At 44.3% G+C, this 15,725-nt stretch overlaps 2 protein-coding genes across 3 annotated transcripts; both read left to right on the forward strand.

Annotated features, from left to right (window-relative positions):
- The first annotated feature begins 2,260 nt into the window (after positions 1 to 2,260).
- On the forward strand, positions 2,261 to 7,881 carry LOC4341854 (glutamate receptor 3.4). Of its 2 annotated transcripts, none has more exons than XM_015788947.3 (6): positions 2,261 to 3,020; positions 4,492 to 5,837; positions 5,915 to 6,192; positions 6,463 to 6,494; positions 6,587 to 6,993; positions 7,130 to 7,881. In XM_015788947.3, exons 1-6 carry the CDS (start codon positions 2,756 to 2,758, stop codon positions 7,613 to 7,615), a joined length of 2,814 nt encoding a protein of 937 aa, XP_015644433.1. In that variant the 5' UTR covers positions 2,261 to 2,755; the 3' UTR covers positions 7,616 to 7,881. The 2 variants fall into 2 exon arrangements, 1 of the variants encoding a protein (XP_015644433.1); XR_010742246.1 differs by having other exon boundaries at positions 2,422 to 3,020; positions 6,592 to 6,993.
- A 4,349-nt stretch (positions 7,882 to 12,230) lies between these two features.
- Positions 12,231 to 15,472, forward strand: LOC4341855 (cytochrome P450 77A3). Its single transcript, XM_015786456.3, has 2 exons — positions 12,231 to 13,427; positions 14,718 to 15,472. The coding sequence occupies exons 1-2, from the start codon at positions 12,318 to 12,320 to the stop codon at positions 15,213 to 15,215; spliced, it is 1,608 nt and encodes a 535-aa protein (XP_015641942.2). The 5' UTR covers positions 12,231 to 12,317; the 3' UTR covers positions 15,216 to 15,472.
- Positions 15,473 to 15,725: the final 253 nt, after the last annotated feature.

Raw genomic sequence — 15,725 nt, forward strand, 5'->3', positions numbered from 1 at the left:
TCCTAAAGTTGAGGGACGACAGAGAATTTACTCCGCAACCAAATAGCTAATGAAACCCACTAGCTATGCAACTGAGCTTTCTTGATGGGCCCTATGGGCCGTTCCATTTCGGGCCCATGAGCTGGATTAGTGAAAAGGACACTGAATAAGAAGTATGTAAAGGGTGTTCAAGTGTGAACCATTAGGAATTTTTCATGGCCGAACTGTCCTCAACGGGGTTCACGTGTGAATGTGTGATTATACTAATCAAATTATTGAATTTTCATTACGTACATTTTCCAACGTAATCACATAAATCGAGGATATTGAGTGACAGTGCTAGCCGGGTTTAATTATAGTACTATCTCCACGAATACTACTCCATTTGTTTTTATTTTAAAATATAAGAATTCCTGCATACCTTTTTCAAAATGAGCAATTTTATGGTATTTGAGGTTTACTATTTTTTTATTATAAATTTAGTATCTCTTGGTATCTAGGTACTACTACTAAATTTTACATTAAATTTTTGCTATCTTATGGTACGTTGTCAAGAATTGTAAAATTGCTCGTATTTACGGCTAATTATTCTTTCAGTGATAGGCGACGTACCCGTCGACAGCGAGGCGCCTGTGGTGACTTCGTCAATCTCAAGACATGCCGGCCCAGTCTTCTGGAGGTGCTCATAGGGGTAGGGTGTACGTGTGTGCGTTCATAGGGGTGAGTATGCGCACGTTGTGAGCGCCTGCGTTTGTACTGTGTTTCTCAAAAAAAAATACAATATGTAAAAGTATAGAAATCATCCTTATAATATTTTAGTACGAAGGAAGAACTTTGCAATCGAATAATTGATGTTGTTGCTGTATGACGACTTGCAAGGACGGACAAGGAGATGAAACCAAAGATGGCTTCCTGACAAGGAGCTCTCCCGGAAAGAGATGGCTGTTTTCTCCATGGTGCTGTTGCAATTAAGGTATAATTCTCTCTCGTAAATGCCAAAAGCATGGTCCAAAATCAGGTTATCCCGAGTAGTATGCAACAAGCTAACCTATCTTTCCTGCATCTCTGTTTTCAGAGAATGAGCAGCGTGAAGGACACAATAGAAAAAAAAAAAAAAGGTCTGCACTGATGCAATCCAATCCTATCTATGTCCAGCTCTCTTTATATTGGGGCCACGATGCTCTGCCGGTATTAGGCCTTTTTTTGTAGCAGACAAATGTGAACAGTAGCAGCTAAATGGAATAAAGGAAGAGATCGAATAAAGGGCTATTTCAATTTGGCACGTGATACCCTGTTCTTTCTTTTATGCTTAACATGACACACTACTTGTACTGCTCCGTATTGCTATATCCGTCTCAAAATATTAACTTTCGAGGTTAGACTAGGATATAAAAAAATTATGTGAAATTAAATAGACGAATGTTGTAATTGGCTGAAAAGACAATATATGTGATGAAATTGTTATATTTGAAGATGCATTTTAAATGTTCAAAGTTACTTATATTTTGAAACGGATAAAGTATTAAAGTTTGATAAATTTATTTAGCATTCAAGAACTAAAAAAAAACTATCGTGTTATTTTGACATACCCAATGTAGGTTATTGTGTGAGTTCTTTTGGGCTGTGTTCTTGGGTGAGAACTAGGAACCTCAACTCCCGCATGAAAAACGGAGCGATGGATTAGTCCATGATAAATTAAGTATCAGCTAAAAATACTTAAAAAAATGGGTTAGTATGATTTTTTAAAGCAGCTGTCCTATAGAATTTTTTTTTACAAAAATTACACCGTTTAGCATTTTGCAAAGCGTGCACGCGGAAAACAAGAGAGTAGAGGATGGGAACAAGCAATGCCGAACACAGCCTTAAGATCCTAAATGGTACAGTTTCTCCGAAAAATTTTCTTCATCAGCATTTGTTAGAAAAGTTTCTAATATTTTTTCGTGAACGCGTAAAAGGATTGCACGATAATATATTAGATGAAATAGAGTTTTAAAAGTTTCTAATATTTATAATGTATTCGTTTGTGTCATCGATGTCGCAAACTCAGTTGCATTGCATCCCTTATATCCATCAGCTCTTTACAACACCTTAATCCTACAAGTGTCAGGTTGGACGGCCAAGATGAGCCGTAGTGATCATCCGACGGTCGAGATCCTTTCCCTGCAACGGCTACGGCTCGGATCACCCCATCCACGAAAAATATCTCCCTTTTTTTTTTGCGGTTTCGCCATGGCTTTCTCTCTCTCTCTCTCTCTCACCACGAACGCCATGGCCACGCAAAAAAATTCCTCCCTTGCTCCCGTCTCCATCGCGCACTGCCCTGTCCCTCTCTCCTCCTCTCTCTCTCTCTCTCTCCATCGCTCTCACTTTCTCTCTCCTCATGTGTGTGACAATGGCGATGCACACATGCACACACGCGCGCGCTGCTGCTGCTGCTGATGCTGTCGCAGTACACTCCCTTGTCCTGGTTGCAGCTGAGAGACTTGCTGTAGCAGTAGGTGTACTTGTCAATTCGCCCCCAAGCATTCTGCTCCATCAGTGAGCGCGAGAGCTCGGCCTCCTCTTCCTCCTCCTCGCATGCCCACCTCAGAATCATCTCTGGTTGTGGTGAAACCGATGGTGATGATGATGGTACGAGCACTGTAGCTTCGATCCAGGTCTAGAATCGCATGTTCTTCCCCCACGCTTTCTTGGATTGCGGCCAAGAATCGATGCGAGCGGCGCCAAGATTTCGTTCTTGGAGCGGGTCACTCTAGTGCGGCGACGACCAGGGGCAATGGGCGGCGCGGCGGCGGCGGCGGCGGTGTTGGTGGTGCTGTGGCTGGCGGTGGCGGCGGCGGGGGCGGGGGCGGGGGAGCGGCCGAGCGAGGTGTCAATCGGCGCGCTCTACACCTACGACTCGGTGATTGGGCGCGCGGCGGGGCTCGCCATCGAGCTCGCCGTCGGCGACGTCAACGCCGACCGGACCGTGCTGGCCGGGACCACGCTCAGCCTCATCTCCCAGGACACCAACTGCAGCGGGTTTCTTGGAACAATCGAAGGTCAGTTCATTGCTTCTTGATTATGCTAGCTGTGATGTGGAATTCTTTGAAAAAGTAATGGTTTTGATTGGACCCTTTTGATTTTCCATGGACTCGAATTTTGAGTGAGCTGATGAGTTCTCCTCCACTGACAGAGTGACAGTATTCTAATCTGATTGGATTGGTATTGGGCTTTATCCCAATTACCAACCAGCTAGGTACAGTTAGAAATTTGATGAAGAAAATAGTGTTAAGCTTAATTTAGTAGCTGAATTTGCAAAATGAGTGAAATGATGATGAGTGAGTGAGTTGCTGTGACCCAAGAAAACTAATTTGGGAAGAAGTTTCAATCTTGTTTCTGGACTGGTTCATCTATCTAGTCCCCTTTGCCCTTTAGCAACTTTAGCATAAGACTCACTGATAGTGGTGGAGATGAGGGAAGCACAATCTGACCACCATAGTCCATACTGTTCCTGGTATGGTGGTGGATGTAAATTATTGCAACTGCAATCAGCAAGCCCTTTTATAAAATCAAAAGTTAGTTGCTACTTGCTACTAAACGTCAGAACTTACACGTTGGAGTTGATTATTGGCATTGCCTAGTTGCTTTCGATAACATATTGTGCAGTACTTGGCCTTTGGTCACATGTATGAAGAAACTTGTTCCATTCGATTCGTTTTAAAGTAATCATATTGGTTATTTCATTTCACTTGTAGTAGATAATTTAGTTATGTTGTCAGTGTCTTTCCTTTTTATATATTCACTTCTGTTGTTGGGCACAACAAATTCAGAGGAACTAAATGTTGACTAGTGACTATGACAAAAAGAATTCAGCTGTGAAGCATTATTTGCACTTTGATGTCTTAGTATATAACTTGGTCAAGCTTCGTTTAACCTCTAATTTAATACAATAACTTGCTTGCACGCGTTTTGCATGATTCCTCAATAATGCTTTAGTTGGAAATATTTGAAACAACTGTTTTGTTGAACTTTTGATGGCGTTGTCCTTTCTTGAGAATTGCGCTAACCTGATTGTCCTGGCAATGAAAGGAGAACAGACAAAAAGCATACTGGTACAATGACATCTCAAGTGCCATAACTCATGAGATTGCTTATGTTCCTTATGATACAAGAAACACATTAAAGAGCACCCAATTCTTTACTTTATTCTCATGCCACATTCTTTTTTCTTTTTGTGGCATGTGTCGGCAACAGCATAACTAAATTATTTGTGTGAGCATCATCAAAAACAGATATTCAAGACACCAATAGCCATATTTTGAACCATAACTGCTTTGCCTATTGCTTTTAGACAAAAAAAAATATTTGCATAATACAAATCAATAGTAGTATCTTATACTATCTGAGCAGAATGAAACTGTTGCCGGTTCTTTCTTTACATACAAATTCAGCTTCAATTTGTCAATTATTATAGCCGGTAATCACTTGAATTGTCCATGAACTGATTCATAAAGCATTATTTTGTTACAGCATTGCAGTTAATGGAGAAAAACGTGGTTGCTGTCATTGGTCCACAATCCTCTGGAATAGGCCATGTTATTTCACATGTTGTTAATGAGCTACATGTTCCTCTTTTATCGTTCGCAGCAACTGATCCAACACTTTCTGCATCAGAGTATCCGTACTTTTTAAGGAGTACCATGAGTGACTACTTCCAAATGCATGCCGTTGCTAGCATCGTTGACTACTATCAATGGAAAGAGGTCACTGCTATTTTTGTTGATGATGATTATGGGAGAGGTGCGGTGGCAGCCCTTAGTGATGCGCTTGCATTAAGTCGGGCAAGAATTTCATACAAAGCAGCGGTTCCTCCAAATTCAAATGCAGCTACAATCAATGATGTACTGTTTAGAGCAAACATGATGGAATCAAGAGTGTTTGTTGTGCACGTCAATCCTGACGCAGGGATGAGAATATTTTCTATAGCTAACAAGCTCCGGATGATGGACAGTGGCTATGTCTGGATAGTAACCGATTGGCTAGCTGCTGTCATGGACTCCTCCATGTCTGGAGATCTTAAAACCATGAGCTATATGCAAGGATTAATTGTTCTTCGTCAGCACTTCCCTGATTCTGAAACCAAGAGGGAGTTCATATCTAAATGGAACAATGTAGCTCGTAATAGGAGCATTGCTTCTGGCTTGAACTCATATGGTTTTTATGCTTATGACTCGGTTTGGATTGTTGCCCGTGCTATCGATCAACTTCTCGATAATGGGGAGGAGATAAATTTCTCTGCAGATCCAAGGTTGCATGATTCAATGAACAGCACACTGCGTCTCTCAGCCCTCAAGTTATTTGATAGTGGTGAGCAGTTGCTACAGCAACTTCTCCTCACAAACTTTACAGGCCTAACAGGCCAGCTCCAGTTTGATTCAGACCGCAATTTGGTACGCCCAGCATATGATATCCTTAATATCGGTGGTTCTGTGCCCCATTTGATTGGCTATTGGTCTAATTATTCTGGACTTTCTGTTGCTGCTCCTGAAATTCTATATGAGAAGCAACCAAATACATCTACGAGTGCGCAGCGGCTTAAAAATGTGGTATGGCCGGGTCACTCTGCTTCTAAGCCTAAGGGCTGGGTTTTTCCAAACAATGGGCAGCCTCTGAGAGTTGGTGTTCCAAATAAACCAAGCTTTAAGGAGTTAATGTCACGTGATACTGGCCCTGATAATGTGACTGGGTACTGCATTGAGATATTCAACGCAGCAATTAAACTTCTCCCGTATCCAGTTCCTTGCCAATTCATAGTAATTGGGGATGGTTTAAAGAATCCTAACTATGATGACATTATTAACATGGTTGCTGCCAATGTATGTCCTTGGTCTTTGCTCTTTCTTCTTCTAAAAGTTTGATTTTATTCCTCTGATTTGTATTTATTTTCTTGTAGTCCCTTGATGCTGCTGTAGGCGACTTTGCTATTGTGAGAAACAGGACAAAGATTGCAGAATTCTCACAGCCTTATATTGAGTCAGGGCTTGTGATAGTAGTGCCGGTGAAAGAAGCAAGTTCAAGTGCCTGGGCTTTCCTTAAACCCTTCACATTAGAAATGTGGTGTGTAACAGGTGTTCTTTTTATTTTTGTCGGAATAGTTGTTTGGATTCTTGAACATCGGACCAATGAGGAGTTTCGAGGCTCTCCAAGACGGCAGATGATAACAATATTTTGGTACGTTTCCGTTGCTCCTCTTAAGGATATGTCTATTTTTTGTTAAAAAGAAAAGAATTTGGTTATATCATAGGTCAGCATATCTTTCTGGAACCAGAACTCAGACTGGGAGCATTTGTGAAACCTTATTCAATGGAGGCAAAAAAAAAAACACCTTTATTACTTTTTTTTTATTCGTGAGCAACAAATAGTTTAATATTTTTATCTTGTTAATTTGTGTAAATATTAATAGTAAGAAAGTAACAGATTATTTTTTTTCTTCCTTTTCAGGTTTAGTTTCTCAACAATGTTTTTTGCACACAGTAAGTCCATTTGATGCATTTTATGACATCGTGTTAAACTATTCCATGTTTTCCCATTTCAATGGACTTATATATCATCCAACTCTCTTCAGGACAGAACACTGTAAGTGCGCTTGGGCGGTTTGTGCTGATCATATGGCTGTTTGTCGTGCTGATCATCAATTCAAGTTATACTGCTAGTCTGACGTCGATTCTCACAGTCCAACAGCTTGCAACTGGAATAACTGGGCTTGACAGTTTGCTTTCAAGTGCTTTACCTATTGGATACCAGGCTGGAAAGTTTACTAGAAATTACCTGATTGAAGAGCTCAATGTTCCTGAATCTCACTTGGTACCGCTAAACACAATCGACGAGTACGCTGATGCCCTTAATCGTGGACCCAAAGATGGTGGTGTTGCTGCAATTGTTGATGAGATGCCATATATCGAGATCTTCCTGTCATACCATTGTAACTTCAGAATTGTAGGACAGGAATTCACAAAGGAAGGATGGGGATTCGTATGTTCACTATCCTTCATCCTTCACCTTTCCTGGGCACTCCTGCCCTTGCATCTAAATTCTGAACTAAGCATAATCCCCATGTCTTGTACTGTGGACGGAACAATTTAATCTGCTTTGATGTTTTCCTTTGCAGGCATTCCAGAGAGATTCTCCTCTTGCTGCAGACATGTCAACTGCAATCCTTCAACTTTCAGAGAGTGGCCAGCTACAAAGAATACATGACGAGTGGTTCTCGCGGTCGAGCTGCAGCTCTGATGACAGTGAAATGGGAGCAACCAGGCTCGGCCTCAGAAGTTTTTGGGGCCTCTTTCTTATGTGCGCTCTGATATGCGTATTCGCTCTCGTGATGTTCTTTGCAAGAGTCTGCTGGCAATATTCCAAGTACTCAGGTTCTGAAGAACCTGATGAGCCCAAAGACGATAGTGCTGGCACCGCCGAGATTGCAGCTGAAGCCGTTGCTGAAATGCAGCGGAGGAGGCCAAAGCGTCTTGGTAGCTTCAAAGAACTCATGCAGTTTGTTGATAAAAAGGAAGAAGAAGTCAGGAAATCGATGAAGCGGAGACCAAGTGAGAAAGATAATCAGGGTGTTGGTTCTTCAGATGCGCAGTCAGTGGCTTAACCGTAGAAGATTCTTTCAGGTTCAGTCCTTCCTTCGTTCTGCACATCACAAAAATGAAAAACATACTAAAGTAGATAACAGCAGTATACTTGTAGAATCTAGAAATCCATTTTTTCTCAGGATTACTCGAATTATGTCTGATATATACTCTTAATATGTTCAGCAATTTTCCCATTTTTTTCCCATTTGGGAATGCCATGAACTGTGAAAAGTGTATCTGTTTAGGTGCTTCTCTGAAGCACATGTATGACTTCTCTTTTGCTTTATTTTTTTTATCTTTGACACCATGAATTTGTGGATTACTGAATTGCCTCGCTGGCATTGGATATTTGTGATCAAAAGTAAGAACTACAAGCTCCATACTATCATGTGAAACATTACTTAGAAGACAAGAAAAGAAATAGACATCCAACTGTATTTTTTCTTCTGAATCTTTATTACCTGCAAAATAACCTGAATTATGAACTGAGTTTTCAGGAAGGGAAACAGGCTAGCTGAGTAGTCATCACTTAACCCAGATCTGGCCAGTCTTGCGTGGGCACAAGAACCATAATGATTCTCACTACCTTTCTGGTCCTGAATCAGATAACACGGCATACTAGTAGTCTAGTACTACTAGTACTTGTTAGCATAACTAACACCCCTACTCCTAAACAAACAAGTACTACCCTTTGTTTCATATTGCAAGTCATTTTAATTTTATCCTAAGTCAAATTTCTCTAACTTTAACCAATTTTATAAAAAGCAAATACACCAATATCTACAATAATATATAAATGTACCATCAAGACATATATTATGGTGAATTTAACAAAATTAGTTTGATGTTTAAACATTGGTGAATTTTTCCATATACTCGGTAAAAAACTTACTGAAGTTTAACTTAGGATAGAACTAAAAATGACTTTAATATGGAACAAAGGGAATAGAACCCTATAGAAGCGCTTCCTGGGATCAATGTTGGATTGGAGACAAAAAACTTCATCTCTCCCAACCATGGTTTATAAAACTGCACGGTTACCACGTGCGGTAACCTTCTCAGTTTTTAAACCACGATATACCTCGCGATAACCGTGTAGTTTTCACGGTAACCACCAAATCATGGTGTGGCGGTAACCCCATCAAAACGGGTTGATAAATCCTACTCCCAACTGATTGAATTAAGTAATGCACTAGTCACACCAGCTACCAGTGATCATGAACAAGGCAAGGATCACCACTAGCACTTTGTGCATTTCTGCAGCTCGGTCGTCAAGCCTGCTGGATCCAAGGACAGGCAAGTTACTCCGGTTCCCCTTGCACTCAAGTGACTCAACTACCAGCAGCCGGACAGTTACAGTGGCAACCTGCTAGTACTCGTACCGTGCCTTGTCTACTAAAGCTGTTTCATGTTCTGATATCTCCATTGCTGTTATTACCACTAACGAAACGAATTAGAGTTCTTTCCTGAATTGTCTTTGGAATTCAAGTACCCACATCTCCATCAAATCGCAACAGAAAGCTCTTGATTCATTCAGCCGATGGATCAGTCGATCGCCTTTATCGCCATGGACAGCGACGGCGAGAAGACGGCGTGTATGTGTGTATGTGTTCAGTAACCGATTTCGCTCGCTGCCTCTAACGCCGAAATGTTGGGAAGTGGTTCCGCCTTTGTGTCAACTTTTAAAGAGACAGTGAGTGATAAAACACAGTGATCCGAACACACTAGCAATATCCTCACAATGCCTTTTTTTTTAATATATAATTGATTTCACGATGCCTTTTTTTTATATATGATTGATTTCTAAAAGCCAGCATCTGCATCCAACCAGACGTACACCGTCAAAACGATACAGAATATTTAGACTCACATCAACACAAAAATCGTTCACCACAAAGCGCTTAGACTCGAGAAACATTAAAAAGGGTATCTTACAACCATAAGATAGCACACATTTAAGACACCAAGCTAAAGCTTCCAGTTATCTTCTCATGTTCCACCTATATTTTGGAACTCTTTGCTTCCAAGATCCTGCATCCATTTTGGAACGCATGAAAATTTCTCGATTTCAAATGTCATCGAAATAAAACATTGTCGTGTGAAATTTTTGCGTTCCAGCTGACGAGCCCGAAACAACTTAATTTAGGATCACTTTAATTTATAGGAAAAACAAAGGATAATTTTGAAAGATTTTAATACTATAGAAAAATTCCTATGAAAACCTTTACAATAAAGCATTGGATCATATCCTATCCTTTGGAATTCCTATGAAATGAATGATCCTATAGAGATTTTAGAGAAAATTTAGCAAGAGTTTTAACTTATTGAAAATCTTCCTTTGAGTCTATCACTCTCATCTGATTCATGCGTTTCTCCTGCGGTCTAATGAAAAGGACATTAATGTGTTTTTTTATGTGTTTTAAAATTCTCTTTTTTTGCACTTGAATTCTTGTTAGAACATGTGTTTTTTCCATTCCTATGGTTTTCAGTTTCTACTATTCAAATGACTCTTAGGCTGTGTTTAGTTCACACCAAAATTGGAAGTTTGGTTGAAATTGGAATGATGTGATAGAAAAGTTGGAAGATTATGTGTGTAGGAAAGTTTTGATGTGATGGAAAAGTTGGAAGTTTGAAGAAAAACTTTGGAACTAAACAAGCGGGTCAAATGAGTAAAATGTATTGGCGGTTCTTAAACTTATAGGGTTGTGTCATATAAATCCCTAAACTCTCAAAATGTATATCCAAATCCCAGAACTTGTCAAAGTGTATCATCTAGGTCCTAAATTGACACATCCCCTCTAAGATCCTATGTGACGCTGATGTGGCATGCCACATTGACGTGACGTGTCTTTTTTTTTCTTATTTTCTTTTTCGTTTTCTTCTCATTCTTCTTTTTTTTCCTTTCTTCTTATAGAAAGGAGAAGAAAGGGAAAAAAGAGAAGGAAAAAAAGGAAATATTTTAAATGGGTCGCATTTGTCAGTTAAAATGATGCCACGTCATGTCCGTGTGGCATGCCACATCAATACCACGTAGGATTCTAAAGGGGTTGTGGCGATTTGGGACCTAGATGACACACTATGACAAGTTCTGGGATTTGGATATGCATTTTGAGAGTTTAGGGACCAAGATGACACACCTCTACAAGTTTAAGGACCGCTCGTACACTTTACTCAAATGAGTAAAATACATTAGAGCATCTCCAAGAGCCTAGCCAAATGGCTTTCCAAGTTAAAATTTGGCTAACTTGCACAAAAAATCTACTCCAACAGACTAGCTAAATACCTCTCCAAGCCATCTGGCTGGCTAAATTCCCCACCAGACTAGCCAAAGTTGGCCAGCCAAAACCGGCTAACCATATGTGGGACCCACGCCTGTTTCCCCCTCTCTCTCCACGCGGCACGCACCAATGATGAGGGCGCCACCGCCCCGTCGTCGCGCGGCCAGCCCCCGCCGCCCCGTCGTCATGCGGCCGGCCACCGCCACCGCCACCGCCGAGCTCCGCCTCGAGCTCCGCCGCCGCCCCCTTCTAGATCCGCCGTTGAGGTCGTCGCGAGCCGCCGCCGCCGAGCTCCGCCCCGAGCGGCGTCAAGGTCGTCGTCGCGAGTCGCCGGCGTCTCGCCTCCCGCCTCCCCGCGTCGCCGCACCACCGCACGCGACCGCCCACCTCCTCGCATCGCCACACCACCGCCGGCGAAGAGAGCTCCCTCCCTGCCTGCCGCACGAATTTGCCGTCAGAGCGGCACCGGCGGTGCATGGGGACACAGCTCGAGCGGCGGTGGGGATGGGGATGGGGCGGCGGCGACGGATGGGAGTGGGAAGGGGGGTTTGGAGAGAAGGGGAGAAAGATGAGGGAGAAGGAGGTGTAGAGACTGACGTGTGGGCCCAATTATCATATAGACTCAGAATAGAGAGGACGAATGGAGAGGCTGTTGGAGTAAAAGAGAGTTTAACTTGCTAAATTAAATGGAGAGTTGACCAAATAGATGGGCCTGTTCACATTGATAAAAAAAAACATTACCAAATTTTGATATAGTTGCCAAAATTTTGGTACGTTTCTTATATAGTTACCAAAATTTGGCAGCAAACTAAATGTAGCCATTTTTTTGGCAACTTACCAAAATTTGGTAAGGTTGAAAATAACATTAAAATGAACAGGCCCGATATTTGGAGAGTCAAATTTGAAGTGATTGTTGGAGATGCTTTTACTGTGCATAAACGAAAAACCGTGTGCAGCCGCCAGTTTGCTACTTTGCAAACGCGTCAGTAGAGTACTACTCCGAGTGATGAGTGTGTGGGTCGTCTTCCCAACCGAACGCGGGAATTAAAGCGCGGGAAGCAAATGGCTAACGGCTGAAGAAAAAAAAAAAACAGCAGCGGCCATGGCCATGGTGGACAGCCAGGTTAGCTCATCACGGGCCAAGCCGCTGGTTTTTCTTCCCATTTTCCACTACCACGGCTAGGGTTAGGGTTAGGGCAGAGAGCTGAGCTTTCACGAGCTCGCCATTAATGTCACACTGGAGCGAGCATTCATGTCTCCCTTTCAGATGGTAGATGGCTCCGCATTTACTCCCCCCACCCCACTGTGTACATGCCTCCGCCGCTATATATCTCTCCCACCCACCCACTCTTCCTCCACTCCGGCGAGCTATACCAAGCTACGAGGTGAAGAAGCTGAGAGTGATCGATCGATCGAGTGTTCGACGGCGGCGGCGAGGTCGAAGATGGTGGACATGAACGACGTGCTGCTGGTGGTGTCGGCGGCGGTGCTGGCGGCGATGTGGTGGCGGCGGTGTTCCAGGACCGGCGGCGCCGACGGCCTCCCGCCGGGGCCGCCGGGGTGGCCGGTGGTCGGCAACCTGTTCCAGGTGATCCTCCAGCGGCGGCCCTTCATGTACGTGGTGCGCGACCTCCGCGAGAAGTACGGGCCCATCTTCACCATGCGGATGGGGCAGCGCACGCTCATCGTCGTCACCGACGCCGACCTCATCCACGACGCGCTCGTCAAGCAGGGCGCGGCGTTCGCCAGCCGCCCCGAGGACAGCCCGACGCGGCTGCTCTTCAGCGTCGGCAAGTGCACCGTCAACTCGGCGCCGTACGGCCCGCTCTGGCGCGCGCTCCGCCGCAACTTCGTCGCCGAGATCGTGTCGCCGCCGCGGGTGAAGGGATTCTCGTGGATCCGCGAGTGGGCCGTCGGGAGCCACCTCCGGCGGCTCCGCGCCGAGTTCGCCGCCACCGGCGCCGTCAGGATGATGGCCAACTGCCGCCTCTCCATCTGCAGCATCCTCATCTGCATCTGCTTCGGCGCCAAGATCCCCGACGAGCTCATCCGCGAGATCGAGGAGGTGCTCAAGGACGTGATGATGATGACCATGCCCAAGCTCCCGGACTTCCTCCCGCTCCTCACGCCGCTCTTCACCAAGCAGCTCGCCGCGGCGCGCGAACTCCGGCGGCGCCAGCTCGGCTGCCTGGCGCCGCTGGTGCGCGCGCGCCGGGAGTTCATCAGGGGCGGCGGCGAGAGGAACGCCGACGGGAACACGGTGGTCGGCGGCGTGGAGATGGTGAGCGCGCCCGGCGAGGCGTACGTGGACTCGCTGTTCGACCTGGAGCCGCCGGGGCGGGGGAAGAGGCTCGGCGAGGACGAGCTGGTGACGCTCTGCTCCGAGGTGATGAGCGCCGGCACGGACACCAGCGCCACCGCGCTGGAGTGGGCCATGATGCACCTCGTCCTCGACGCCGGCGTCCAGGACAAGCTCTACGGCGAGGTCGTCTCCAAGGTCGGCACCACCGCGCGCATCACCGAGGCCGACGTCGAGGCCATGCCCTACTTGCAGGTAATATTTATTTATTTATTAACCAACCAAATTATTATTACTTCTACTCTTCTGGTTTAATTACTACTTAATCCACTACCTAATTGTAGCTGCATATATTAGTATCAAACTTGATCTGACAATTTTGACTGTTTTTTTCCTAAAAAAACTCAAATTTTGTGGCCATGTATTAGAATGCACTGTTCAAGGACAAAATGAAACATGTTTTCTTAAAAATTTGAATGAGTTGAGGTTTATAGAAATTTTATGGTAAAAAGGTTAGTGGGACTCACACTAGGAGTCAAATGGACAATTGTTCTTGTTGTCAATCATTGGCAGACCAATCAGCTACCAACCAAACTTTTGTCACAACTAAAAGGAGTGTCACTGTCAATCGATCAGTAGTAATTAAGTACCATGTTTAATTTCTTTTGTTCTTGAGCTGGATCCCGAGCTGCAAACCAAGATTGCGGCTACTAATTAAGTTCACCACAGAAATTAAGGCACTGATCTGGCACTAACAAAGCCGGCGCAGTCCAAATGGCATTTTCTACAAGCAAATGTCATGAAAAGGACATGTTACTTGTGTTCTGAGAAAACGAGCTTTCATTTGCTCCTCTGTTTAGCTGAAAATGATAAGCACTGCACTGTATTAATTTCATCAGCTATTGAGGTTGCCCTTTTAATTTACACCATGAATTTTTGCAAAAAACCCTGATAAGTCCCCATCATATTGTTCGTGCAAACAAGCATCCCCATGAGTTAAACAACATAAAAAATTCCCCATCTACCATTAACATGTACTAGTATTAATTGTTATAGTAATTAACATTTCATAGTATAATCCGAAGAATAAAAAACATTTTTTTAAAAAAAAATGACATGGGTGATGCGGATTGAGGAGCTCACCGAGATTGGATTGAGACAGTAAAAAAAACTCCCTATCCACCAATAACGTGTAGTATTAATTGTTGAGAACTAATCTCTTGGTATCTATATAAGTATTAACTATAATGTATCACATCATATATTAGTTTTGTTTTTTTATGAAACAACGGGAGTAAAACCATTCTTAAAAAAAAAAGTTGTATCGTAGTTTTGAATCTGGTTATACGCCTGTCCAAACTCATACCTATAATTTGTTTTTCTTGTGAGACAGAGAAGCAGTTCGCTTCATTTCATTGTATAATAAAATGAAAAAAAAATGAAAAAAAAAAGAAGATACGGGTGATGGGGAATTGGGGATATGCTGAATTGCTAACCGAAATGGATGGATTCGCGGCGCTCGATCGCCGGCGTGCGCATGTGCAGGCGGTGGTGAAGGAGACATTCCGGCGACACCCGCCGAGCCACTTCGTGCTGTCGCACGCGGCGACGAGGGACACGGAGCTCGGCGGGTACCGCGTGCCGGCGGACGCCAGCGTGGAGTTCTACACGGCGTGGGTGACGGAGAACCCGGCGACGTGGCCGGACCCGGAGGCGTGGCGCCCCGAGCGGTTCCTCGAGGGCGGCGAGGGCTTCGACACCGACATCACCGCCACCCGCGCCCTCCGCATGATGCCGTTCGGCGCCGGCCGCCGCATCTGCCCCGCCGCCACCCTCGGCGTCCTCCACATCCAGCTCATGCTCGCCAACATGGTCCGCGAGTTCCGCTGGGTCCCGCCCGCCGGCGAGGGCCCCCCCGACCCCACCGAGACCTTCGCCTTCACCGTCGTCATGAAGAACCCGCTCCGCGCCGCCCTCGTCGAGCGCCGCGTCGGCGGCGAGCTCGCCACCGGCGGCGGAGGCGGCGCCGCCGCGTCCGCCTAATTAAGTACTACGATATAAATACTTCGGTAGCTGCTGTCCGTTGGATGGCGGATGGACGGACGGATGGATGGATATGCAGATGATGTCTTAAATTTTTACTTAAATAGAGTGTTCTCTTGATATCTTCTTCTTCTTTGATTTTTTTTTGTTTTATTAGTGGATCTCTTTTTTCTTTTCTCTCTTGTTTTTATCCAGGATTAAGTGTACCTACTGCTGCTTGATCTGCTCATATATATATTGGTTTCCAAGTCGAGAAATACCTATGTTAATTAGTTTTTTTTGCAAAACACGGTGCAAACACATACTCGTAAACATGTGTTCATTCATATGAACGCCCATAGCCTTTACCCTGCCTTATATGATTAATTTGCATCTTTGTTTTGGAAGGAATATACAGTTTAATTAAAGGATGATGTGGGATAGCCAAGGTTTATAAAACTGAACTATCAAAAGAACCGCTCCCGAATAGTTTCGAAACCATTCACTACTGGTGAAATTGGACCAAATTTT

The sequence above is a fragment of the Oryza sativa genome, chromosome 6 (genome assembly GCF_034140825.1).
Source record: "Oryza sativa Japonica Group chromosome 6, ASM3414082v1".
Classification (NCBI taxonomy): Eukaryota; Viridiplantae; Streptophyta; class Magnoliopsida; order Poales; family Poaceae; genus Oryza; species Oryza sativa.